Raw genomic sequence first — 26,252 nt, forward strand, 5'->3', positions numbered from 1 at the left:
TTCCGCTAAAAGTGTTTAATAGTGCAGAGGCTCTCGAGCGCGCGCGTCTGCTGAGCGCGTTCTTTATTCTAGAACGTGTTCGACGTCATCACTTGGCGCCTGAGTGTCGCTGTGCTGGCGCGTAAACACAGACGTGTGGCATGGATCAGAGTGCTCTCAACCTCGTTAAGGTGCTTATAATGACTAGTTTCAGATGTTAGTATTCAAGATTTTGCAATAACATGTTAGCACTGTAGTGAGCAATATTATGTTTATCTTGCCAGTAGATGCAGTGAGCAGTTGTAGTTACATGCTCATATCCTTGCATAGTCGGGTCTTGACTGATAGCTTAGCTAACTAACTTCATTCAAAAGATCTCTTGTATAATGATTTTGGCAGGATTTCTAATATATATACGTGCATCAGTGTTTACAAATTAATTAATAGTTTTTACGGTGTATCATGACTGCACTATAAAATGTAAAGAAAAATAAGATAGCTGACATAGCTAGTTAGTGTTACCTTACGTTACTGTGTTTGCAGTAAAATGCTAATATTTGGCTGTTAAGATTAACCTTGATTGTCTTTGATCTGTTCTACAGCATGTCTTTGACTACATATTTTAATCATAGCGTTTTTTTATATCGACAGTCTAAAAGGCATCTACTATTAATGCATAGCTAGATTTGTGATTAAAAGACCAGTAAAAGAAAAGATTCCAATATTGTAACTTTCATAAATTATTTCTAAGTTATATATATGTGCTTCTTATATATGTATATATTCACACTGTACAGATGCAATGAACGCAGCTTCTGTTAGTATTGGATTTCCTGTTCTCTGCAGAAATAGAGGTCTAGGATGTGACCTACAGTATCATTCAGTTCCAGTAAAGATGACAAGGCATTTTGCCATTTTTGTGAATCCCTGTACATGCCCTGTCTGTTGGTTATGCAAGTCTCATAATGTTTAATCATTAGTTGTACTGAAATGACAAAAGAGCCCAGCTTTTGGTTACATGTTTTATTCATGTTTGACATCATTCAATTTCTATTAATTCATGTCCAGGAAATGAAAGCTTTCCAATCTTATTTTGTCTATTTTGTCTATCGGATTGTTTTGTAGGTTCATGGAAGTGGTGGATATGACTCAGATTTCAGTGATGATGAGGGGGGTGGTGGACCATTAAAACATGGAGGGAAGAGGTACAGGCTTTTTAATAGATCTTAATGTTGATCAGTATGTGAGAGTTAATCTTTGCTCTATTTAACTCCAAAATACATTTATATATTAAAACTAAACAGTATTTTGGTTCAAAAGCAATTTTTATATAATATCGTTTTCTCCAGTTATAGTTAAGGACAGAGTTCCCTAAAAAGCATCTTAGTGTTAAGATCATTCAAAAAGAGAAAAAGAGTGCTCAGTGTGATCATTTAACGAGGACCTTTAGAGAAACACAGCCCAGAACATTATCTGTCAATTTACTTCTATTATTCTCACAAATTTAAACCAAAAGGATCAGCATTCGGTTAGCTAAACTGTGCTTCTGTCCAACAAGTGATTATAATATTCCAGAAATGTCATCTCACAGAAAAAGGATCACACAGACACATTTTTGTTTCACAGGGTTTGTGATGATGAACTACTGCAGAAGCCATTTCAGCGCGGAAAACATGCAGCTGTCACACACAACAGTGTGGCAGCTGCTGAATGGGACAGGTACAGTGATGAACACAGAGCTGATGTACTCACAGCTCCAGTTAGCAGTGCTGATATGTACTCACAGCTCCAGTTAGCAGTGCTGATATGTACTCACAGCTCCAGTTAACAGTGCTTATGTACTCAAAGCTCCAGTTAGCAGTGCTGATATGTACTCACAGCTCCAGTTAGCAGTGCTGATATGTACTCACAGCTCCAGTTAACAGAGCTGATGTACTCACAGCTCCAGTTAGCAGTGCTGATGTACTCACAGCTCCAGTTAACAGTGCTGATGTACTCACAGCTCCAGTTAGCAGTGCTGATGTACTCACAGCTCCAGTTAGCAGTGCTGATGTACTCACAGCTCCAGTTAACAGTGCTGAGGTACTCACAGCTCCAGTTAACAGTGCTGATGTACTCACAGCTCCAGTTAACGGTGCTGATGTACTCACAGCTCCAGTTAGCAGTGCTGATGTACTCACAGCTCCAGTTAGCAGTGCTGATGTACTCACAGCTCCAGTTAACAGTGCTGAGGTACTCACAGCTCCAGTTAACAGTGCTGATGTACTCACAGCTCCAGTTAACGGTGCTGATGTACTCACAGCTCCAGTTAACAGTGCTGAGGTACTCACAGCTCCAGTTAACAGTGCTGATGTACTCACAGCTCCAGTTAACAGTGCTGATGTACTCACAGCTCCAGTTAACAGTGCTGAGGTACTCACAGCTCCAGTTAACAGTGCTGAGGTACTCACAGTTCCATTTAACGGTGCTGAGGTACTCACAGTTCCATTTAACGGTGCTGATGTACTCACAGCTCCAGTTAACGGTGCTGATGTACTCACAGCTCCAGTTAACAGTGCTGATGTACTCACAGCTCCAGTTAACGGTGCTGATGTACTCACAGCTCCAGTTAGCAGTGCTGATGTACTCACAGCTCCAGTTAATGGTGCTGAGGTACTCACAGCTCCAGTTAACAGTGCTGAGGTACTCACAGCTCCATTTAACGGTGCTGATGTACTCACAGCTCCAGTTAGCAGTGCTGATGTACTCACAGCTCCAGTTAACAGTGCTGATATGTACTCACAGCTCCAGTTAACAGTGCTGATATGTACTCACAGCTCCAGTTAACAGAACTGATGTACTCACAGCTCCAGTTAGCAGTGCTGATGTACTCACAGCTCCAGTTAACAGTGCGGATGTACTCACAGCTCCAGTTAACAGTGCTGATGTGTACTTGCATGTAATTGTGTTTTATGTCCTCTTGCAGAGAGGAGGCCAGAAATCGGCGGCACCATCTCTTATCCATGAATGCTGTATCCTTAGCTAACTCTAATTTGAAATAACACGGGTTTGCAAATATTTTAGTCTGTCTGCATTTTTTGTTTTATATAGGAACTTGCAGTATACAGAAGATAGCAGCTTTAGAATATGCCTGCTTTAGAAGAGAGGTTTTTAAGAGTTTCATTGGGACAGGGCAAATTATCAATCTAAATTTAGATCTAGAATTGTAAGTGTAAGTTAATAAACAGTCTATCCCCATTGTTCCTAAAATACATTTATGACTAAAGATCAACAATAATATTATAAAACTGTAATGCCCAAAGAAAACCCATAGAAAAAATGTCAAGAAAGTTTGCCACCAACCATTCTGATTGTGAATCTCTTTTACCTGTATCATTCATTTAATTGTGTGTATTCTGAAATACTTCATTAGCATGCCAGTTGCAATCATGTCAGCAAGTTATTATTCTCTCTCTGTTTGACCTTTATTTGTAATTCAGAGTTCTTGAGCAAAATGAACTGTATGTTTGGGTAGGATAATTCTTTAATCAGTAATAGTAATTAAAGCAACATTTAGACTACAATAATGCTTGCAAGAGATGTTAATCCTTGACACCACTTCTTCAGTTTGATAGACATGAAAAGTTTGTCAGTGATTACATACTGTATTATGGAGGAAAACTTGACGACTTCAAAAGATCCACGTAAGTAGATTGGCTCTTATGGCAGAAACGTCTTAATGTGAAAAGACACAAAAAAAGAACTGCAACTTTTTCACATGCTGGAGGAAAGTGGGCCCGTCTTTCTGAATTATCTCCATGTGAACTGCATACAGGGCTAAAGACAGGACTGATCTTGATGTGGTGAGGGCGAACCACCGCTTTCTCTGGAGAGACGAGGATGAAGACGACATGACATGGTGAACTGAACTTTTGTACAACCAAGTCAGTCTGAGAATACAGTCCTGCTTTGCTTATGTATTTTTCAAGCATATGACTCCTTTTTAGGGAGAAAGAGCTTGCAAAGAAGTATTATGATAAGCTGTTTAAGGAGTATTGTATTGCTGACCTTAGCAGATACAAAGAGAATAAGGTATGTGACCTCAGTCTGTCTAAAAAAAATAACCTTGTAGTCTCTGACTAAAAATAACCTTGAAGAAACATCATTTTTTTCTCTTGTAGTTTGGTTTCAGATGGCGTATTGAAAATGAAGTAATTTCTGGAAAAGGTAAGTTTTGTCTTTAAGTTGTATAACACATTTTAAATGCTATGATCATCATCAACATCTAGGTGGGCTAGAGATGGTCTGATGTAGAGCTATACCTGTGTTCAGGATATGTGAAACAACATTGCTGGTTTATAAAATATTTATTCAACATGTGTGTAACAAATTGAAGAGACGAAGAGGGATTCTTGTGCAAAAGCACAATGCTTTTTATTTGACAGATTGATACAATAAGCGAATATGAGTTGGCAATGTATAGACATTGTATAGCTCGTAAAGCTAACTGGGAATGGTCAATCCGGTCCAGGGTCGTAACGAAATGGCAGAGTCCATAAGGCACCAGAGGGCTAAGCAGGAGACAAGGTCTAGGGAACAGGCAGAGGTTGGTACACAGGAGAATCAACAGGATAGTAGAATGCTCGGTACGCAACATAGTTGGCAATACTTCACAACTAGGATGTGAAACGGAGGTGATTAAGTAGGCTGGGAATGTTGGCGTGGTGATGAGGAACAGCTGAGTCCGGGATGCCTATCAGGTGTCATTCCTGACAATGTGATAGCCTAAACTGATATTTATTTAATCAGCTTTTGATGATTTTGAGTAGCTTACTTCAAGTTATTATTCAATAGAAGTTGAAAATGTGGAGACAATGTCAGCTCATGTTTACATACCATGTATGATAATTAATTTTTTTTCCCACAGCAGAACTTGTATATTATATAAGACAATAGATACCTATCATTATTATTTCTAAATATATATCTATATCAGTAGCAAACCGTGACCATAAATGGCTGGACCAGCAAGGATCGGTAGCAGTTCCAGGATGCCACCAGCCCAGCCCTGTGCTAGCGACTCACCCTTGCCTCGGCGGGGAGCAGGAAACGGGTGAAGGAAGGCCTTCCCACCCCTCCACCCCAGTGCTGTGTTGTGTGTAGGTGTTGGTGTATATGCATGTATGGTAGTGTGTGATACTATGCTGCAGTTAAAATTGAGGGGACAGGTGCTAGGACAGACGTGGGCAAAGCCCCGGGCCACTGGTCAGTGTTTGTCCACACCGTCCCCTCAAAGGCCCTCAATGTTTAAGGTGCAGTAAAAACTGAGGAACAGGCAGTGGTGAGGAGACGGGTGAACCATGGCAGCAGGGGGGGGGGGGGGGGGGGGGGGGGGCTGTAATGCGTAGGTCCAAAGGAAATGGTCCTCACTGCCCCCCAGGCTTCACTGCCCCCCCCCCCCCCCCCCCCCCAATTACAGCATTGCAGACCTTTGGCATTCTAGCTGTTAATTTGCTGAGGTAATCTGGAGAAATTTCACCCCATGCTTCCAGAAGCCGCTCCCACAAGTTTGATTGGGTTGATGGGCACTTTTTTCATACCATACGGTCAAGCTGCTCCCACAACAGCTCAATGGGGTTGAGATCTGGTGACTGCGCTGGCCACTCCATTACCGATAAAACACCAGCTGCCTGCTTCTTCTCTAAATAGTTTGTGCATAATTTGGAGGTGTGCTTTGGGTCATTGTCCTGTTGCAGGATGAAATTGGCTCCAATCAAGCGCTGTCCACAGGGTATGGCATGGTGTTGCAAAATGGAGTGATAGCCTTCCTTATTCAAAATCCCTTTTACCTTGTACAAATCTCCCACTTTACCAGCACCAAAGCAACCCCAGACCATCACATTACCTCCACCATGTTTGACAGTTGGTGTCAGGCACTCATCCAGCATCTTTTCAGTTGTTTTCATCGTCTCACAAATGTCCGTCTGTGTGATCCAAACACCTCAAACTTTGATTCGTCTGTCCATAACATTTTTTCCAATCTTCCTCTGTCCAATGTCTGTGTTCTTTTGCCCATATTAATCTTTTTCTTTTATTAGCCAGATATGGCTTTTTCTTTGCCACTCTGCCCTGAAGGCCAGCATCCCGGAATCGCCTCTTCACTGTAGGTGTTGACACTGGCATTTTGCGGGTACTATTTAATGAAGCTGCCAGTTGAGGACCTGTGAGGCGTCGATTTCTCAAACTGGAGACTCTAATGTACTTGTCTTCTTGCTCAGTTGTGCAGCGGGGCCTTCCACTTCTCCTTCTACTCTGGTTAGAGCCTGTCTGTGCTCTCCTCTGAAGGGAGTAGTACACACCATTGTAGGAAATCTTCAGTTTCTTGGCAATGTCTCACATGGAATAGACTTCATTTCTCAGAACAAGAATAGACTGTCGAGTTTCAATTGAAAGTTGTCTTTTTCTGGCCATTTTGTGAGTTTAATCGAACCAACAATTATAATGCTCCAGATTCTCAACTAGCTTAAAGGAAGGTCAGTTTTATAGCTTCTCTAATCAGCAAAACTGTTTTCAGCTGTGCTAACCTACTTGCACAGGGGTTTTCTAAATATCCAATAGCCTCCTTACACAGTTAGCAAACACAATGTACCATTAGAACACTGGAGTGATGGTTGTTGGAAATGGGTCTTCATACATCTATGTAGATATTGCATTAAAAACCAGATGTTTACAGCTAGAATAGTCATTTACCACATTAATAATGTATAGAGTGTATTTTTGATGCATTTAATGTTAGCTAAATTGAAGAAAAAAAAAACAGCTTTTCTTTCAAAAATAAGAACATTTCTAAGTGACCCCAAACTTTTGAACGGTAGTGTATGTTTGATTGTGCCAGGCCCATTTGGAACATCCATTGTCCTGTATAGTGTGTTCTATGAAGGACTTTGTATTGTATAAGTTGTACGTTGAGGCTCTTACTGATTTTGAAGATATTTGTACATATGTCTGTCCAAAAATGTTGATCTGGATTAATAGATAGATCTCGTTCTCATTTGGCTATCGGAAGGGAGATTGAGTCATCAAATTTTAACAATAATTTATACAGTTTTGATAATAATTTAGGAATACCTAGATTTAAAAATTCAGTTACCCATGCTGATATTTCTAAATTCAGTTGATTGCGGTTGAATCTCTGTTGAATGATGGATTTTAATTGTTGATATTCAAGAAATCTACTGTTGTTTATACCATACTCTGATATAAGTTCCTGAAATGTGACAAAATTTCCATTTTTAATAACATGTTCTAAATTTTTTATTCCATTATCATGCCATGATGTGAAATGTAGTACTTTCTTGTTCTGACAGATGTCTGGATTGTTCCAAATGGGTGTTAGTTTGCATGGGATGAGTGGGGATCAAGTTAATTTAAGGAATTCCCACCAGGCTGTCAGTGAAGTATTTATGCTGAGGCTTTTAAAACAGTCCTGCCTCTCACAGTGTTCCAGCGTGTGAGATCATCTTCTATTGTTTTTAATAGAGGGATATTATTTAACTGCACTAATTCTAAAAGTGTAGCAGAGACATGTATGCCTAAATATCTAATATTACCTGATTGTAGTGGAGTGGTGGTCGTGTTCTGGAAACTTGCACCTTTTTTGCTGCAACCTTAAAGTGATATATTACATATGACAGCAAAAAAAAATGTTTATTGCCATTTGTTAAAAGTACGCTTAATAATAATGTACAAAATATTGACATAGCCAGTTTGTATGGTTTATATTTAAGTCATGCAGTATCTATCAGTAATTTAAACACAGAGCAAATTCACGATCCTATAAAATATCATGTAATATGAAGAAGAATGTTCTCCTGAAGAGTGACTTCTGAAAATGGTATGTTTCAGCAATGCCTGTGCTGCAGAACTGCCTGGTGTTCTGGTGATTAACAGGCGTATGTCCTATATCTTAGCTCAGTTTCACAACATATGTTGCCATTACAAATAACCTACACTTACTTTTGGGCTCAGTAAACATGTAACAGTTGCAGCTCCTGTTTTGGCTCTTTGTTGCTTGCACCGTTTTTGGTGCGACCTTAAAGGAATATATTACATTGTACTGATTTACCTACATAAGTAATGGGTAACTTGGAAATATCCAGAATGTATCAGCATAGGAACTGAAGTGTGTCCATACTGTTTTTAGCTCTTTAGTCCCTTTTGCTCCAACTAAAACACTAAAGCTCTAAAAAGGTGCAAGCAACAAAGAGCCAAAACAGGAGCCGCAACTGTTACATGTTTACTGTTTCAGTTTTAGGAACTGAAAGACTTTACATAAACTGTGAGTTAACAGAACTGGATTATTTGAATAACATATTTCTGAACCCCTGTATCCATGCCACTAGATGGTGATGTAGGCTTAAACTACTATGTTCAGTCACTCGCAAATATGTTTTTGTGTCCTAGCATTTGCAAAGCTGTTTGGACCATTTAGTTAGAAAAACTATTTGACAAAAAAATTTTCTGTATTTTTTTTCCCTCCAACAGTTTTTTAATGACTTATTTTGTTGCCTGGGAGACGTAGTGCATTAGTGGATTAGTAATTCTGTGCTTTATGGAACTTGATTGTGACTTTGAGTTTAGATTGTTTGAAAATCTCATGAGTAAACGTACATGTGTAATGCCAGATGTTTGTACGACTGGCTTTGGTATCCTAGATTAGGTGTCTACAGAGCAGCGGGCAGAGGATTGAACTGTGACCCCACACTTAGTTGGCATTGCTCCTGTATTCTGCTGTCTTACTCAGTCCTGAAAGATTATTGAACTGTTGCTAAGGCTGACTTGTGAATGTTAAGAATATGAAAACCAAATTAATTTAAACTGCCCTTCCAGTTTAATTTAAACTGGATCAAAGGTTAGCAAAATGTCAACAGCATGCAAGCAGATATAAATATTCTTTTTGGATGTCTTACAGAACTTCAGAGTTTAATCATGATCCACACCAGCTCTGTTCTGGACCCACTTGCAACATTACATCAATGTCATTTTAGTCTTGCCTGATCTTGTTTCTTATTTGTATTCTCAGCATGTTCCTGTATACCTTACTTCCAAATTGTCAAGCACATTGACCAAGCAAATCCTGCATAGCTTACACAAGCAAAAAAAATGCATCCAAACACGAGACACAATTTTTGTGTCTTTATGGAACAGTTTTGCAAAAATCAATGTAGTGATTATGTAGCATAATAATAAAAATTCTGAAAATGGATATTAGTACATATACAATTCTGCTTTCGGAAGGGCTATTACTACTGTGCAAACTAAAATAGCTTTATTTATCCAATCTTAATTAGAAATGAAAGCTAATCGAGTAAAAACAATGCGAAAGAAGCAAAATATGGAGACAATACATGTGATGTACAGGCTGAGTACAGCACTGTGCAAGAGCATTAGGCCACCAACAAACACCAAACACCAGTGCTGTTTCTCTTTTTGTTAAGATAAAAACAGAAAATTGTGTCAATTATGTTTTTGGCTAAATTGTCCCTTTAAACATCTCAGTCATTGACTCAGATTTAATAGGGCAAAATTCTTTAACCCACTGCCAGTTTTAATGTGACAATAAGAGCAAATAACATTGCTGTAATGCATTTCCTAATTCATAAATATGCATTGTTGTATTTTACTGTGGGTGTGATTGTTGGTGTATTTTACTATGTGTGATTGTCACTGTATTTTACTGCGGGTGTGATTGTTGGTGTATTTTACTGCGGGTGTGATTTGTGTTTTACTGCAGGTGTGATAGTTGGTGTATTTTACTGCAGGTGTGATAGTGTATTTTACTGCAGGTGTGATGGTGTATTTTACTGCGGGTGTGATTGTGTATTTTACTGCGGTGTGATTGTGTATTTTACTGCTAGTTTGATTGTAGGATTATTTTACTGCTGGTGTGATTGTTGGTGTATTTTACTGCAGATGTGATTGTAGGATTATTTTAGTGCGGGTGTGATTTACTGCAGGTGTGATTGTTGGTGTATTTTTCTGCAGGTGTGATTGTAGGATTATTTTACTGCAGGTGTGATTATTGGTGTATTTTACTGCGGGTGTGATTATTGGTGTATTTTACTGCTGGTGTGATTGTAGGATTATTTTACTGCAGGTGTGATTGTAGGATTATTTTACTGCAGGTGTGATTGTAGGATTATTTTACTGCGGGTGTGATTGTAGGATTATTTTACTGCGGGTGTGATTGTAGGATTATTTTACTGCGGGTGTGATTGTGGGATTATTTTAGTGTTGGTGTGATTGTAGGATTATTTTACTGCAGGTGTGATTGTAGGATTATTTTACTACGGGTGTGATTGTAGGATTATTTTACTGCTGGTGTGATTGTGGGATTCTTTTACTGCAGGTGTGATTGTGGGATTATTTTACTGCAGTTGTGATTGTAGGATTATTTTGCTGCTGGTGTGATTGTGGGATTATTTTACTGCAGGTGTGATTGTTGTATTTTACTGCTGGTGTGATTGTGTATTTTACTGCAGGTATGATTGTAGGATTATTTTACTGCAGGTGTGATTGTTGTATTTTACTGCTGGTGTGATTGTGTATTTTACTGCAGGTGTGATTGTAGGATTATTTTACTGCTGGTGTGATTGTGGGATTCTTTTACTGCAGGTGTGATTGTGGGATTATTTTACTGCAGGTGTGATTGTTGTATTTTACTGCTGGTGTGATTGTGTATTTTACTGCAGGTATGATTGTAGGATTATTTTACTGCAGGTGTGATTGTAGGATTATTTTACTGCTGGTGTGATTGTGGGATTCTTTTACTGCAGGTGTGATTGTGGGATTCTTTTACTGCTGGTGTGATTGTGTTACGTATGCTGCTACATTTGTCCTCATGTCCTCAAGAAATCAAATAAATTCTGTCAGCAGACCTATTTAGCTAACTGACAGATTTATATAAAAGGCACATTTCTTGTCTATTTGGAATGAACATGATGGAAAACGTTGCAACAGGTGTATCTGAATATGACTTGTTTGAACAGGATCTAAGAATGCCATGAAATTTTGCCTTAGGAAATGCAAATGTAGGTTTTACACAAAAAATTACAGATGTACTGAAGTTCTGAAGTCATCAGCTATCACATTATGGTGAAAGTTACAAATGTGTTACATTTGCAGTTTCATTCCTAGCACCGGACTCAATGACTGGGGTTGGTCATGTGTCTTTTTGTGTGGGGACAGGTGGGGGACAGGTAAAGGGAGGGGACAGATGGGGGATGGGTGAAGGGAGCCCGCTCCAACCCACCCTACCCAGTTCCCAATGCTTGGGTGACATTAACAAGAGGTTTAGGTTAATATTAATATTTCCATCCATGTAGTGCCGATCCGATGCATCCTATGTTTGCGGGGTTGTGTTGTTCGTGGGGTTTGATCCCAGTGTTTGTCTGCAGGTCAGTTTCTCTGTGGAAACAAGCGCTGTGAGAGGCAGGAGGGTCTGAAGAGCTGGGAGGTGAACTTTGCATACGTGGAACACGGCGTGAAGAAGAACGCCCTGGTGAAACTGCGTAAGGCTCACCTTAGGTTGGGCGTTCAGCTAAGCCTAACTTCTGTTAATCCCCACTCTCCTCAGCAGACCCTGCAGTGCAGCTAATCTTATTACAGTAGACTTAAGAGCAGGCCGTCCACGTCCACCACTATGACCCATGCACAGCCCACGATTTTATCCCCTTTCATAAATCTTCCTAGAGGCAATAGCTACAGTAAAGGATCAAAAATATGGTTCCACATCAGATCAATCTATTCAAAATATATTGCATATATTCACAAGCAGCTTTTCTGTTTGCATAGACTCGAGTGTCATTCAGAAAAGGCCTTCCGGTCCCCTTATTCTTTTTTTCTTAGGTCTCTGTCCTGAATGTTCCTTCAAACTGAACTATCATCACAAGTAAGTAAATTTACTCTGACTCTTAAAGGTTTATCCAAGTAGCTTTGTTCTTTGATTCATTACGGACCAGGTCACGATGCAAGTTCCACAGTCTTGTTGCATTTATTTAGGTTTCAGCGTTGCTGTTTTGTGTTGCAGGCGGAAGGAGGTCAAGACTAAGAAAAAATGCAGAGCAGAAGAAAGTAGTGGCGAGTCCCAGACACCTGGACACCGGCCCAAACGCAAACACAGAGAGACACGCAGGCACACAAAGAGACGCAGAGGTGTGCAAGCCTTGCCTTACTGCCTTTCAGTGCAGCTCTTTTTGTTAAGGATTTGTTTACCATTGAGCATTTAAGCTATTGCCTGCTCTTGTATAGACTATTAGAACTCTTGCTTTGTGTCAAGGACATGAGGCTGGGCTTGGGGCAGTATGCACCATGTTATACTCCCCACGATTCACATTAAATTAAATACTTTCCTCAAGGGCAGAACTCTGTTGATGGTGCACACTGACAGATTCATACAAGAACTGCAAAGGGATTTTCTGAAAAACACTGGTTAGGAAAGCATTCCAGCACCAGTCCGAGCTTGAAGAGTGCATGTGAAGTCTTCTATTTATCATCTTGTGTAATGCTTTGAGAGAAGCTATTCATTCTTACTGTAAACAAAATCTGAGTTTAGACCAAAAAAAAAACACATATAATGAATTTTATGGTAAATCTATATCCTTTATATCCGTTTTTGTGTCAGCAGAGCACTCTTCTTCACGTTCTGCGGATTCCCAGGAGCTGGATGAAGGTTTGAGCTGCTGCTGTCTCCCCCAGCCTGACACTTCTCACCCATGCACTCAGTGAACAGAGGGTTTGCCTGACACTCACAGTATACAATTATCATGACTTCCCCAAACAGAGGGCACAGAACTACACCTGAATTCAGCATGGATTTAACAGGAATTTAACTTGAATTCAACTAAACCCCTCATTTGGGTGGCTGTTTTCTATGACCTTCAATCTAGTCATAACATTGCAGACTGGACACAAACCCTACTGGGTTAGAAAAGCTTATCTTACCGGCATAGAAAATCTTATCTTACTGGAGTCAGCTGACTTGATTGAGTGTGTATTTTGCACTCCTACAGAATGTGAAAGTGAAGAGGAAGCCAATGTCCCCTCAGAGTCTGAGCACTGGAAAGGCCCAGCTCCTGCTACAGAAGACAAACCCAAGTGAGCTCTGCCTTTACACCTGTAGTGCCACATGTATCCACACGCACGCATGAAGGAAGCTTCTTCCAAACTCTTAGCTACATAACAAACCGCACCATCTAGTTCACTTTTGATTTTCTTTTTTCTAGGGAGGAGGAGTTCGAGGAGTACTTTGAGGACATGTTTCTCTGAACGAAAAACGGTGGACCATCAAAACCTCTTTGGAAGCATAACCACAATGCTTCTGTATCAGATTTTACTGCATGTTTTGTTACTCTGTTAACAGTTTAGTGTTCTCCTGTTCCATATGTTCCTATGAATTCAGTTTTGCATGTTTGAATTGACTCATGTCTTCAGCAGCAGTGCTGTTCTTTGTCAGACCGTGCGTGGGAGAGGTCCACAGATAACAGCCATGGACCTCAACTGTCTGCTCACTGTGCTTGGAGTCCCAGGTCCCTCTCTCATACTTCTTTTACGATCTACCAAGACTTGCAATTCAGACTCTTCACTACCAAGTCAGTGGAAGAGTCGACATTTAACCAGCACATCTAAGCCTACATGCCTGAGATTTGCAGACTACATCTTTCACGTTTCCATAGCAAGCATTGTTCCCCATATTGAACAGTGAGTCTGAAGTTGAGAAGGGCTACAGTGTGAGGAACTCCCAGCTGGACTGAACCTAGCCATCACCCAGCTGCCAGCCTGTTACCTGAGCTTCTTTGCCTCAGGCTGATCCAGCTTTATTAGGTAATCCCACATGTGATGGAGAAGCTAGAGAACCCTGCCAGTGCTTAAAAGTTGTCCCTTGTCCTGTCAGAAACCTGACAAGAGTAGAACAAGTATAACCAGACAACAGGAATCAGAGTGGTAAACGCCATATCACAAATGGACATTCTTTATAATATACACAATGTCACACTTGTTTAAAAACTTAAACTGTAATACATTGGTCATTAAACGGTCAAAGTGGACGCTCATGTTTGTCCACAAAAGTGAGACATTTACTGCCAGACCCTCAAACAAAAATCCCTTCAACAGGAAGTACTGTCCTACAAGTTATTCTCTCTGAATGGCTTACATGACATCTTCAGATTCATGATGTCTAAAGACAAAAAAGTAGAAAAAGAACTCAGTTATTTGATTAAAAAATATATGTTCTCATTCATTATATTTGTATAATGTGCAAGACTTGTTATGACTAGCAGTCATTACATCCTTAAAATGTGCATAATTCATTAAGTTGTTCAATGTTACATGTCATCATACCTCTGTTTGAAGATGAGAGCCCAACATTAAGGTAGCAGAGAGTAAAACTGCATATATCTAACAACACAATCTGGGAAGGTTTGACGTCTTTGGCTGTATTTTCAAAGAAGCTTTATGTAAAATAATTCTTAAAATTTCTGTGCAAATAAAATAGGCATTTGTTTGTTTCTGGTGACCACTGTAATGATCCTCTATAAAAATGAATAAAAAACAAATGTAGATGATAGGCAAACTAATACAGTATTATGAATGTAAAAGTAGACGGCATTGATTGAAACTATTTTTCTCCCAGTAATGACCCATAAAACCTAAATATTAACAATTCCAGTGCGTTGTAATTCAGTTGCCTCTGCTTCTGCCGAAATCCTTCCTCTATACTTAGAAACTACCAATAAGGAATGAAAGAAAACTAAACACATTATTTTGTGTTTTGTTCAAGTTCAGATGGTGTCCCTCACTCAAATATTTAAGAAGAGAAGCCTTCTAGAGTCTGTACTTTGATTCATAGATGGGTTTACTGAGAAGATGAGGGTCGCATGATCCAAAAGAAGCACCTTTCATCCGTTGTCATGGGTAACGGGTTGATCTGAGTCTGTGTCCAATGGTGCTGTTTAAAATATGGTACACGTCTTTGACTTCCCTCCTTGTCCCTCTTCTGTGTCAAGTGATGAGAGGCAGATAAAAAGAGGCCAGACGTTAGAAGAGAAGAACTCACTTCATGTTCTGCTTTGCTTTCCCCTTAAAAAAATATTTGTGGATATACTCCTATGGCTAATGATGATTTTGAACGTTATTCATAAATTGTGTTCAACTGTGAACCCTAAAAAAGACCCTTGTGTCATGATAAACTGTTAACATGGTGGCTAATGACAGCATGAGTTCAGTAGATGGAAGTGAAATGCTAGTCTGAAGGATGTTCCATAGGCTTTGAACAGACCTTTTTTACATGGTGTTTCCAGCTTCTTTGTCTTCTCATTCTCAATGGCATCTAGCTTGGCTTGATAGACATCAGCCAGCTCTTTCCAGTGGGCTCTGTTGTTGTTCAGGCCGTCAAACATGGGCGTGATTTCCTTTTGGAACCTTGCAAATTCCTGCATGATATGGAGGCCTCTATTACTGCAAGTCCTCACATGTTCTAGGGTAAGTAACTTTCAATCAGAACATTCATCTTTTTGCAGATATTTAATAGGGGGGCTTGAGTGGCACTGCTAATATAATCAGATTTGTTTTCTCTTTGAAATAGAGCTTTACAAATACAGCATTGCAAATAGAGCCTTAAAAACAGAGCTTTACAAATATAAAGGAATGGAAAAGGATGAACTGACCTTGTATACAAATGAGCAGACAAAGTCAATAAAACCACACTGCATCTTGGGCAATTCATCTGCCTTGTTCCTGTCCATCATGGGCTGAAGAGAGATTTGTTACAAACATTCATAAGCCTTTAAATAGGTCACAGAAGAAATAACTGCTTTGAATGATTTAGGTGCCAAAGCCTGCATCTAAATAAATGATGGGCTCTAACGATGGGTTCTTGTTGAAGGACGTTCCTCTCCAGGTCTCCCTGTTCCCAGAATTCAGCAGCCACCAACAGAGCCACCTTCAATGAGAGAGAGAGAGAGACAGAGAAAGAGAAAAGCCATTTAAAAAGTGGCTACACAAACTGGCTTCTTTACTGTAACACATTGCTCCCTAGTGTCAGTTATCACATACCTTGCTTTGAACCTCCCATGGCTTTGTGATGGCAGACAAGTCACAGCCAGTCATCATCATTGCCCTGTGTTGAGTGAGAAAATGTAGCCAAAAACACTTAATGATTTCACAAATCGAATGAATTCAATGCAGCTAATTCAAAAATACTGCTATATAATGTATATTTTGATTTTTTTTAAGTACGATTAAAGTAAGCTCAAAAGTGAAATAAGTTATTTACATGATGATTTCTTTTCTGACAGGGTTGTTGGCCACATAGTTAATGGCTTCCTTTTCATCTGTCATTACCTCTGTGGCATCGACAATCTTCTGAAACATCGTTCTTTTTCTATGAGGTACAGAATCACCATTAAACTCTCTGAACGGCTCATTTCAGCACACATTCAGAGGAGCAACACTTACTTGAAGTACAAGGCCAAATCAGTAGCAATGATACAGACATCATGTAAGTGCTGAACAGTTTCAAACTGACGTTTTTGTAGGTTCTGGAAGATATTGAGGTTCTGCATTGGATTAAAGAAAACAATGGTGAGGTATATCGCACCTTTAAACAAAATGATCATTATCTTTACAAAAGTGAAATATTCTGTAAGTTTGCACACCTCATCTGCCATGAGAGTCTTGCTGTACTGAAGATGGTGCCTTTCCAAAATGGAGGACCCGTGAAGTCTGGCCAAAGGTGATGAACTCCTATTTTGAATATGTACAGATTACAAGCAAAGCCATGGGAAAAATTGCAAATGTGGCATCATGGAAAAGCAGGAAGGCGGTCAGTCCAATACTTTGTCTGATAGAGATTGTTGGTCCCCCTGTGGTCAATGTCATGGCAAAAAGCTGCTGCCACCATTGCAAAGGCATCAAGGTCTGAGTAGTATTTTCTCAATTTCCCAGTCTGTATAAGAAGGAAAAAAACTGACTGTGATGTACAAATAAAATGAATTAATAATTCTTTTTACATCAGGAAGGTAGTATGCAGTGGTTTATTGTACTTAGACACGTCAGACATTCAGAGTAGATCTTTTCCAATTTTAAGCCGTTCTCTTATGAATGTGCACCCAGTGGGGAGTGACTGACAAGTTCAAGCTTGAGGCTGGGCTAACACCACACAAGTGACACATTCTGAGGGCCTGCTACCTTCACTTCTCTGCACTAACACCACACCAGTGACACATTCTGAGGGCCTGCTACCTTCACTTCTCTGCACTAACACCACACCAGTGACACTTTCTGAGGGCCTGCTACCTTCACTTCTCTGCACTAACACCACACCAGTGACACTTTCTGAGGGCCTGCTACCTTCACTTCTCTGCGCTACACAACTGAACTGGTATGCCTTCCCTTCTGGAGGCAGGAGATTCAAATGTAATTATTTTCAAAGGAAACTTGCAAATGGCACATCACAAATATTAAGTAGTATCTGTTTTGCCAGAATATAGCACTAGGAGACATTTAGCTGCTATGAGTCATTTAGCTGCTAGGAGAATCTGATTAACAGATTCTAAACAGAAGGTGGGATTTTAGGGTGCTTAAGGATTGCAGGGCATGCGTTAGGTGTGGAAAGAGGAAACAAAAAGATTCATTTTTTCTTTCATTCCATAGTGAAATTGGTGCAGGTCCAGTGTCTGTGGAAGCATATAGAGGCAGGGCCACTCAGCTCACCTGCAGTAAACAGAACATGGTTTGTCCCACATTGAAACCGTGCCTCCAGTTATGGTAAGTAATGTCTCTGTAACCCTTCCTGACTGTGTACATCCATCTGGTTAGAACCTGAAGCAAGTGTAAGCAACACACCAACTTGTGGTGAGTTAGTGATGATTCTACCAGCAGCATCTCCATAAATAGAAAAAAAATGTGAACAATATATTCACTAGTACAAGCAAACACAATGCTGTTATAATCTTAGAATTTGTTAATAAATTATTATTGATCATATTATATCATAGCTTTATCAACATTGTCTTAAAACAAATATAATGAAATTACACTGCAGCATGAATGAATATTAATAATTTCATATTTAGAATATTACACACAATGCCATCACTAATTTCATATTTCTAATCATATACAACACCAACAATACACTACAGTATTTATTTAAATGAAAACTATGGGTACATAAAAAATGTGGCTGACCTCTGCTGGCACTTTAAACTTCTCCACCACACCTAGTTCAAAGAAGCACCGAATGCCACACTTGATGAGGTCAACCTCAGACAGAGGAAAATCACTGAAGTGGAACTCGAGCAGGCCAGCGTCCTGTGCTTCAGGGATGCTTGCTCTCTGTTTGCATAAGTATCAGTACAACATCAGATCTAACACATTGCAGTCCAACCAAACCTGGCAGTCTTCATGCTGATGAGGCACGTACAAACTGTTGAGGAACAAATGAGAGGAACAAATGTGCAGACAAAAACTGTTTACCAAGAGTTTGTACATCTCTTTCTGATCACACTCCTCTGGTTCTCTGTCAAACTTCTCCTTCGTGTTCTGTTAGGCAAAGACAAAGTGTACATGTGGCATGGCAGCAGTAACATACACTCACGCTGCTTATGGTGAACCTTATGATGCAGTGGCTCTCACCAAGATTTGCTGAACCTCTCCCAAGGTAGCTCTGGTCTGGTACATCACCATTTCCTCAGCAATCTCCTTCTTCCACTCCATTCTGTTCAGCTTGTCATATGTATCACAGTTGAGCACAGACCATCCCAGAAACTGTGTGAGGGCCTGTATAACAGAGGATTGGAGTGTCAAATTTCAGATGTAGCCCCATCAAAAAATATTTAAAGTCCAATTTTTCTCACCTCAGTAATCTGCTCGTCCTGCTCATCAAACGGCTTGCCATCTTTTCTGTTGAAGAATGTGACGATGCCCACAATCTCCTCCTTTTTGTTGACAATGGGGAGGGACAGGACATTCCTGATGATGAAGCCTGTCTCATCCACAGCTGCTTTCTTGAAAACAAACAGCAATCAGAAAGATTGATGACTAACAAGAAATTATCAAACAGAGACAATCCTTTGGAGAGTAACAGTCTGCAGTATGTAAATGTAAACTATATTAATTCTATTTTTAGATGATTCCTTTTAGAGTCAGGACAGAAGTGCATTTTCCAGTTTAACAATATGTTACACTTGTATCTGTCAAGTTTTATTGTACTGAAACTGGACACACATTAATCTTAATCATACCCCACTTATACTTCACATACCCTGTTATGACCTTTATAACCTTTTGCATAATGTATCATGAAATGGAATTATTACATGACATATTTGTTTAACGGCAGAGTGCAGGACTGCCTGCTGAAACCTGCTGAGTGATTTCAAACTTGGGTGAGCAAGGAGGTCTGGTATCTGTGTGCTGTGTACCTGGAAGGTGAAATACTCATCGGCAGCAACATTCATCATGTTACAGATCTGCAGACACAAAACAAGTGATATTTTCTGTCGGCTCAAGACAGAGATAAAGTTCTGCTCAGACATTACAAAAAAAAAATTGTGTTCATGTCCTTCTGTGTCCAAATCAACATGGTACTGCAGAACAACATTTAAGGACCCAACTGTTCCTTTTATGGTTCTGATCTTGTTCATAAACATGGGCAGAGATGTGTGGGAGAGTGGTCACATGCGTGGAGTGGAACTCACAAAGCCATTCTCTGCCACATAGGTAGGGAGGCCACTGACCAGTGCCCAGTGGTCTGGAGGAGGGGCCCTGGAATCACACACAAGGCCTTTAATGAAAAAGCCCTAGGCCATGATGTCATTTGTGAAGTATTCAACTGTCAACATTCATGTATTTGCTTACGGTACAACTTTGATCTCTTCCTTGCCTTCTAAGAGATAATCGATTATTTTGTAGAAGTTGACTTCCTGTACAAAATACATGAGTATAGATTTGACACTTGGAATTCATGACTCACAGAGGAGTCTGTTGTTTACTACTGAGCAGAATAGAACTTTAGAGAAAAGACACTTACCCTACCATCAGGTGTCTTGGGACCTTTGTATGGTTCCACATCCCCTAGTTTAATAGGCCACTCATCGTAGAATTCCTATGTATGAAGATAATTGCTAATTACAGAATTATAAATTATTCTGAAATAAATCACAAACCAATTATATATATATATATATTTTTTTCCCCATATTTTGTCAATTGTGATCTTTACACCCCAATCGAAATTTGTCCTCTGCTTTTAACCCATCTGTGCAGTCAGAACACACACACACACTAGTGATTACTAGGGGGCTGTGGATCACACGTGCCCAGAGCGGTGGGCAGCCCTAGCCCTAGCCCGGGGAGCAGTTGGGGGTAGGTGCCTTGCTCAAGGGCACCTCAGTCATGGCCTTAGGTCTGGGAATTGAACCCACGACCCTCCGGTCACAAGACCAGTTCCCTAAACGCCAGGCCATGACTGCCCCTGACATAAATCCAGGGTTGCCAACTCTCACGCATTGAGCGTGAGACACACGCATTTGACAGTTTTCACACGCTCTCACGCCACACTTCCGATATCTCACACCGAAAAAAAAAATCTAGTTTATTTACCTCAGATCCACATATATGATTCAATGAGTTACTAGTTCGCTCTGGCGCCAACCACTGGCGATCGATAGATCGCGATATAACACTTAATTTGTGTCCATTTTACGTTCGTCACCCCCTGTCAATAACTTACGTTTGCCACACCCCCCCCCCCCCCTCCTCCAGGTTAAAATCTCACTCCAAGCGATCTTCAAAAGTTGGCAACCCTGTAAATCACAATAAATTCCTGACATAAATCACAAACCTTTTCTTTTGTCATATCCAGTAGCCCAACTGAGTACCTCTCACACTGAAGATAGCTCCTAACAGTGTACAGAGCTTTGTGGAACTGACGCTCAAGGTCGGTCAACTCTTCAAAGACTTTGCTAGCAGACCAGAGAAGAACCTGTGGTATGAGAGGCAGAGTGGCACGTGTGCTGCCTGGTTCACCTGACCTTGGCTTGAAAAGTGACAGCAAACCATGAGGTAGTATGTTCTTGTACTGACGTTACAAACCATGAGGTAGTGTGTTCTTGTACTGAAGATACAAACCATGAGGTAATGTGTTCTTGTACTGAAGTTACAAACCATGAGGTAGTGTGTTCTTGTACTGAAGTTACCTGACTTCTCCTGGATTCCACATTCCACATATAAGTGGTGTAATGCTGAAGAGCGATGACTGAGGCCAAGCTGATATACTTGTTGAAGAGCTTAGAAATGAACAACATCCATGTCAGTAATGTAATGTTGGTCTGAAGGGCTGCTGTAGAAATGTGGCTGCAAGGAGCTGCCAATCAAATGATCAAATGATCAAAGGGGCATCATGTTCCAGCATCCATAGTATTAAGTATTTTAGAAGTTATTACAAGATGTTATTTAAAATTAATACTATTAAAATTAAGTGCAGTGGCCTTCCCCCAAACAGATAGTGGTATTATGACATTTTTTAAAATCTGTTTTGGAATTTAGGTAAGTAACTTTTGAAGGTAAGTAAGTAATGAAATCATTAAGGTCAACTGTCAAATGATGCAAGAAACCCTTGCATCCTATGGAGTATGCATCCTACACAAGGATGCACTGATGACATGAAGACTTTTTCCAAACACCATCCAGTGTTCATTAATTTTGTTGATTTGTAATGTTCTCTTTTAGAAGACATTTTAAAAACATGATCTAACATATTCACACTTACGTCTTCATCTACTTTGGAGAAGTCGTTCCCACCAACTTTGTTCAATGCCATGAGGACACCCAGCGGATCCTTGCCACTCACAACGGGGGCCGCCAGCATGCTTTTAGTGCAGTATCCTGTTTGCTGGTCCACAAAGTCACTGAAATGGGGGTTCTTGGAAAAAAAAGAACCTTGAATTCATTTTGTATCATTGTACTCATTCTGAATCATAGACATTCATGAATCTTGTAAGTAAGTATATGCAATGCAAGTAGGTAAGTATATGATCTCTCTATATGTTGAGATAATAAAAACTGTGCAGTACACAAAGGTTTCTAGATGCCTGATGGCCATGTCAGGCAAACATCCTTCATCAGCTGTGCAAACAAAGTGCTTCTGATGCTTTAGGAGTTAAATCACTTTATTTTCCAACATAAACTACATTAACTGGTTTCACCTCCTAGAGCTTCAGAAGCACTTTGCTTACACAGCTGAAGAACAAGCTCTTCCCAGAATCTCTTTTTCTGTAAACCTTTTGTACTACATTGCCATTTTTACAACTTCTGTACCTTTAATACAGTACATTATAATTACCACTTAAATAAGTAAATGCACACATCTCTACTAATAAGTAATATTTTATTAGTAGAAATTAAAAATACACATGACATATTTCTGTCCAGTTTGATGTGATATAGGCTATATTAACTTATATGTAAGATACGTTAATCTCTGTTGTATTTAATAGTACACTTAATAGTTACTATAATTATTGATAAAGACATGTTTGTGTTCAGTAATAACTCATGACTAATCCAAAATGTTATAGTTAAATTCTGTAGTTTTTGACCCATGTTACCTATTTATGATACTCCAAGTTCAATATAATTTCTGACAATGCATCCTTCAGGGACCCAATACTCATTATGTCATGGACTAATAGGATTGCAATGCATTTTATATAATGGTTAAAATGGTAATTGATTTCAGATAATATACAAATTGATTTCAATAATATACTTTTTAAAGAAATTTAATTTTGTAAATTACATTTCATGTATACATTAAATATATAATGTGTATTATTCTGGAATAATGTGTATTGGTCTTTTTGTTCTGACACATCACAATATATCTTTGACCACAGCAAAGAACAGAGGGACGGTTTTTATTACTCTTATGATGATCTTGACTCACCTGCTTTACATTTGGAACGTTAACCCCCTTTCTGGTTGTCACCACTTGTCCTACTATGCCCATGTCAGTGGGGAACACGATCTCAGATAGTGGATTCACCACATTGTTCTCAAATGTGGAGGTAGCGGTAACATCAAAGAGACACGTGGCCAGTTCCGGGATTCCATTCCTAGCCCTGTGTATAAAGTAGCTGCACCGATCTGCTTTCACCAGGATGCATATTCGCTGCAGGACCTTGTGCATGCTTTTCTCCATGACCTGCTCAGTTTGCATCTCCCTGACCAGGTCAAAAATGACAGCAGCCTCTTGGATCTTCGAGACATCTCTGTAAGAGCACAGCTCGTTGATCTCCAGCTTCTCTGTGAAAGCAGAGTTGATGATCTCGGCTCGCACCTTCTTGTCAAAATACTCTCTGGCAAACTGGGGATTATTTTCCAAGTATTTTTCCACACTGTCCTTGTCTGCCATTTTGTAACACGTGTGTACCGTAGGGGCCTCAGAGATGCATCACTGGTGGGAAGCCAGAAGAAGGAGTGAAGCAGTGCTAGTTTCTCCAGTGACCCTCTACCTCAGGCGGTGTCATCCTCCAGGGTGCTGCTGCATAAATTTCAAGAGGATCCTGGTCTCCTTCGCCAAGCTAGCAGACTACTGTGGCTTACGAGCTGAAGAGATCAAAGAGGCCGCTAATTAAAGTGACGTCATGACATTAAACCTCCTAAGCATGCTTAACCTGCAAATCCTGTACACTGATCATTTTACGTTGGGCAATCCAATCAGACACAAAGTCCCTTGTATTCTCTGACAAAGGTGTCACTGAAAGTGTTGCAAAATGACCTAATATATCAGCTGTTTCTTCAGAATAATAAGCCTCACTCACCAGAACAGCTTTCTTGCACAAATTTTAATTATATAATTATATTGCTCATATTTACAATCTTATGTGTAATTAAGATTCATTATGACATGATTACTGTAAATTCATTTTCACTGGCATTCTGTTTAAACTCCTATTATAGTTATTACAACGTCCAGTATATATAATACTCAACAGAACAGAAATCCTGCAAATAATTACAGCTCAACACGATTCTCTACTAGTTACCCTGGCTACTGGTACCTTCCTGTATTTAATTCAATCTCTAGCTTTTAAATCCTCACATGACCACCCTCCCTCTTATCCACCTGCACTTCCTTTACCCACTGCATATCCTTATGTCCTCTCTGAGCGTCTCTGTGTTAATATATTATTTGAATAAATCAATTTTATTGTTGTTGATGCTGCTGTAATTCTGCATTGATTATATAAACAATTCGTTATCAATTGCATCAGTGTTTAAGAAATAGGGTAGAGGGGAAAGTCCTAAAAATGTGAATCTATTTTTTCAGTTTTTAATGATAGTTTCATGCTTCATGGTTTTTCATGATTTCCTTTTGATAATAGTGTCACTGCTTTTTCTAAAGCTTGGAACTTCTGCTGTCCTCAAGGATTTTGCCAATGAAATCATTGTCTTCTTCTAGATTTAAGCTTTGAATATAAAGAGAAATTCTTAGTAGTATGTGATATTTGTCTTTTTTTAAACACTGTCTATAAAGAAGTGGGTGGGAAGAACCTATTTCCAAATAATAGGATTAAAGCTGTCTGCTGAAAAGAGGTCAGTGACTTTTTCTCTGAAGAAAAACAACAGGAAGCCCTGCAAGTTTTTTTACTTAGCATAGCACTAACCCTAGTCCAGGATTAACATAGCACTAACCCAACTCCATGATTAGAATAGCACTAACCAAACTCCATGATTAGCATAGCACTATCCCTAGTCCAGGATTAAGTAAAAGTGACTAGGATATCCTCATCTGAACAGGTTTTGGAACAGCATAGCATACTCGTTGCATGCTGAAGTTTAGAGAATGGAAGATATCCAAAAGATGAACCAGTTTTGTTGGTTTGTTGTTGTTTGTTTTGTTAAGAAAGGCTAACTGCCATCTGTTTGATTTGCAGTGTATAATTTTATGGTTTGTGGAAAACATTCAACATAATTTCCTGATTGGTCCTAAACATCATATAGACGAGACAATAGACGATTTGTGGTCTGGGGAGATTACTAGTGTGGAAGTCTTGGTAAATTAAAGATCATTTAAAATGTTTAAACCGGTACACTGATAAACTGACCAATCCAGAAAGCAGAGTGAAAAAAGGCACATGGGAAAAGGGAGCAGGAGTATATTTAAAAACATAAGAGCAGTGGATAACCTGGACGTTTCTCCCCAAAACTTGTGCAGCCTTGGGTAACATCTGCCTTTGCTAGAACATGCACAAAATTCCTTGGGTATTGACAGCCAGCCAATAATCCTAAGGCCACACCCCCTTCAGGAGAAACAACTAAACTAGGTGGAGGGTGGTGGGGAAGTAAAGTTTTTCAGCTTTCAGATTCCATCCATCTATTATTGTTCAGGCAACATGGTGGCTTGACGGTTAGCACATTTACCTCTCAGCACTGGGGACTTGGGTTCAAGTACCTATCTGAGTGGAGTTTCCATGTTCTCCCAGTGTCTGCATGGGCTACTTCTGGGGTCTCTGGTTTCCTTCCACAGTGCCAAAAAAAACATGGAGGTTAGGTAAAATTGGCATTCCCTGACAAAATTCTCCCTGACTGTGTGTCTCTTCATGTTCAATAAAAACAGTTGTCTGAGTGTTTGTATGCCCAGTGGTGGATGGTGCTCTGTCCTGGGTCTTTCCTCTCTCACCTTCCTGCACTCCATTCAGTCCCCCAGGGGGCTGTGGATTCTGGTAAAGAGTACGCAGTGTACAATTGGCTGCTGCTTCTTGCCAGTGTGTGATTGGTCATGTAAGACTTGTACCTGTGTTAAAATTGTAAAGTGACGTTACAATATCTTGAAAGGTGCTATATAAATTTAACATTCATTATTATTATCTATAGCAGGTTATACTATTGTGAAGTATACACTATTCTATACACACACACACACACATTATATATATATATATATATATATATATATATATATATATATATATATATATATATATATATATATATATATATATACATATATATGAGGCAGTGGAGTATATAAAATTATATATGTATATGTCTGTTTTTTACATTTTCTCTAGTTACACAAGATATTTTGATAGGGTGCAGAGGTCGACTCCACGGTGTTATCAGATACGCCATTCAGTTATGCAAAAAATCCTAACCAATGAGTGCAATGCTGGGGGCCAGAGTTGAAGGTTCGGGGAGGGATTGTGAAACAGCTTGCACATCCTATA

The 26,252-nt window shown here is 39.6% G+C and overlaps 2 protein-coding genes across 3 annotated transcripts; one reads left to right on the top strand and one right to left on the bottom strand.

The window, feature by feature from the left end:
- The first annotated feature begins 61 nt into the window (after positions 1-61).
- fra10ac1 (FRA10A associated CGG repeat 1) lies at positions 62-14,533 on the top strand. Of its 2 annotated transcripts, none has more exons than XM_077000701.1 (14): positions 62-170; positions 1,105-1,184; positions 1,606-1,698; positions 2,945-2,990; positions 3,586-3,662; positions 3,794-3,877; positions 3,966-4,050; positions 4,140-4,185; positions 11,415-11,528; positions 11,866-11,908; positions 12,047-12,171; positions 12,641-12,688; positions 13,029-13,113; positions 13,242-14,533. In XM_077000701.1, the coding sequence occupies exons 1-14, from the start codon at positions 141-143 to the stop codon at positions 13,282-13,284; spliced, it is 999 nt and encodes a 332-aa protein (XP_076856816.1). In that variant the 5' UTR covers positions 62-140; the 3' UTR covers positions 13,285-14,533. The 2 variants fall into 2 exon arrangements, with proteins under 2 accessions (XP_076856816.1, XP_076856817.1); XM_077000702.1 differs by having other exon boundaries at positions 12,644-12,688.
- On the bottom strand, positions 14,043-23,585 carry pde6c (phosphodiesterase 6C, cGMP-specific, cone, alpha prime). The gene is made up of 22 exons (XM_077000698.1): positions 22,967-23,585; positions 21,791-21,943; positions 21,219-21,308; positions 20,864-21,004; positions 20,051-20,125; positions 19,879-19,943; positions 19,719-19,785; positions 19,443-19,490; positions 18,876-19,025; positions 18,655-18,798; positions 18,496-18,561; positions 18,208-18,354; positions 17,731-17,838; positions 16,854-16,963; positions 16,674-16,761; positions 16,474-16,574; positions 16,292-16,399; positions 16,072-16,135; positions 15,884-15,958; positions 15,684-15,767; positions 15,296-15,449; positions 14,043-15,013 (listed from the first exon to the last, which is right to left on the bottom strand). The coding sequence occupies exons 1-22, from the start codon at positions 23,432-23,434 to the stop codon at positions 14,970-14,972; spliced, it is 2,550 nt and encodes an 849-aa protein (XP_076856813.1). The 5' UTR covers positions 23,435-23,585; the 3' UTR covers positions 14,043-14,969.
- Between the last annotated feature and the right edge of the window lie 2,667 nt (positions 23,586-26,252).

Source organism: Brachyhypopomus gauderio, chromosome 3, assembly GCF_052324685.1.
Source record: "Brachyhypopomus gauderio isolate BG-103 chromosome 3, BGAUD_0.2, whole genome shotgun sequence".
Classification (NCBI taxonomy): Eukaryota; Metazoa; Chordata; class Actinopteri; order Gymnotiformes; family Hypopomidae; genus Brachyhypopomus; species Brachyhypopomus gauderio.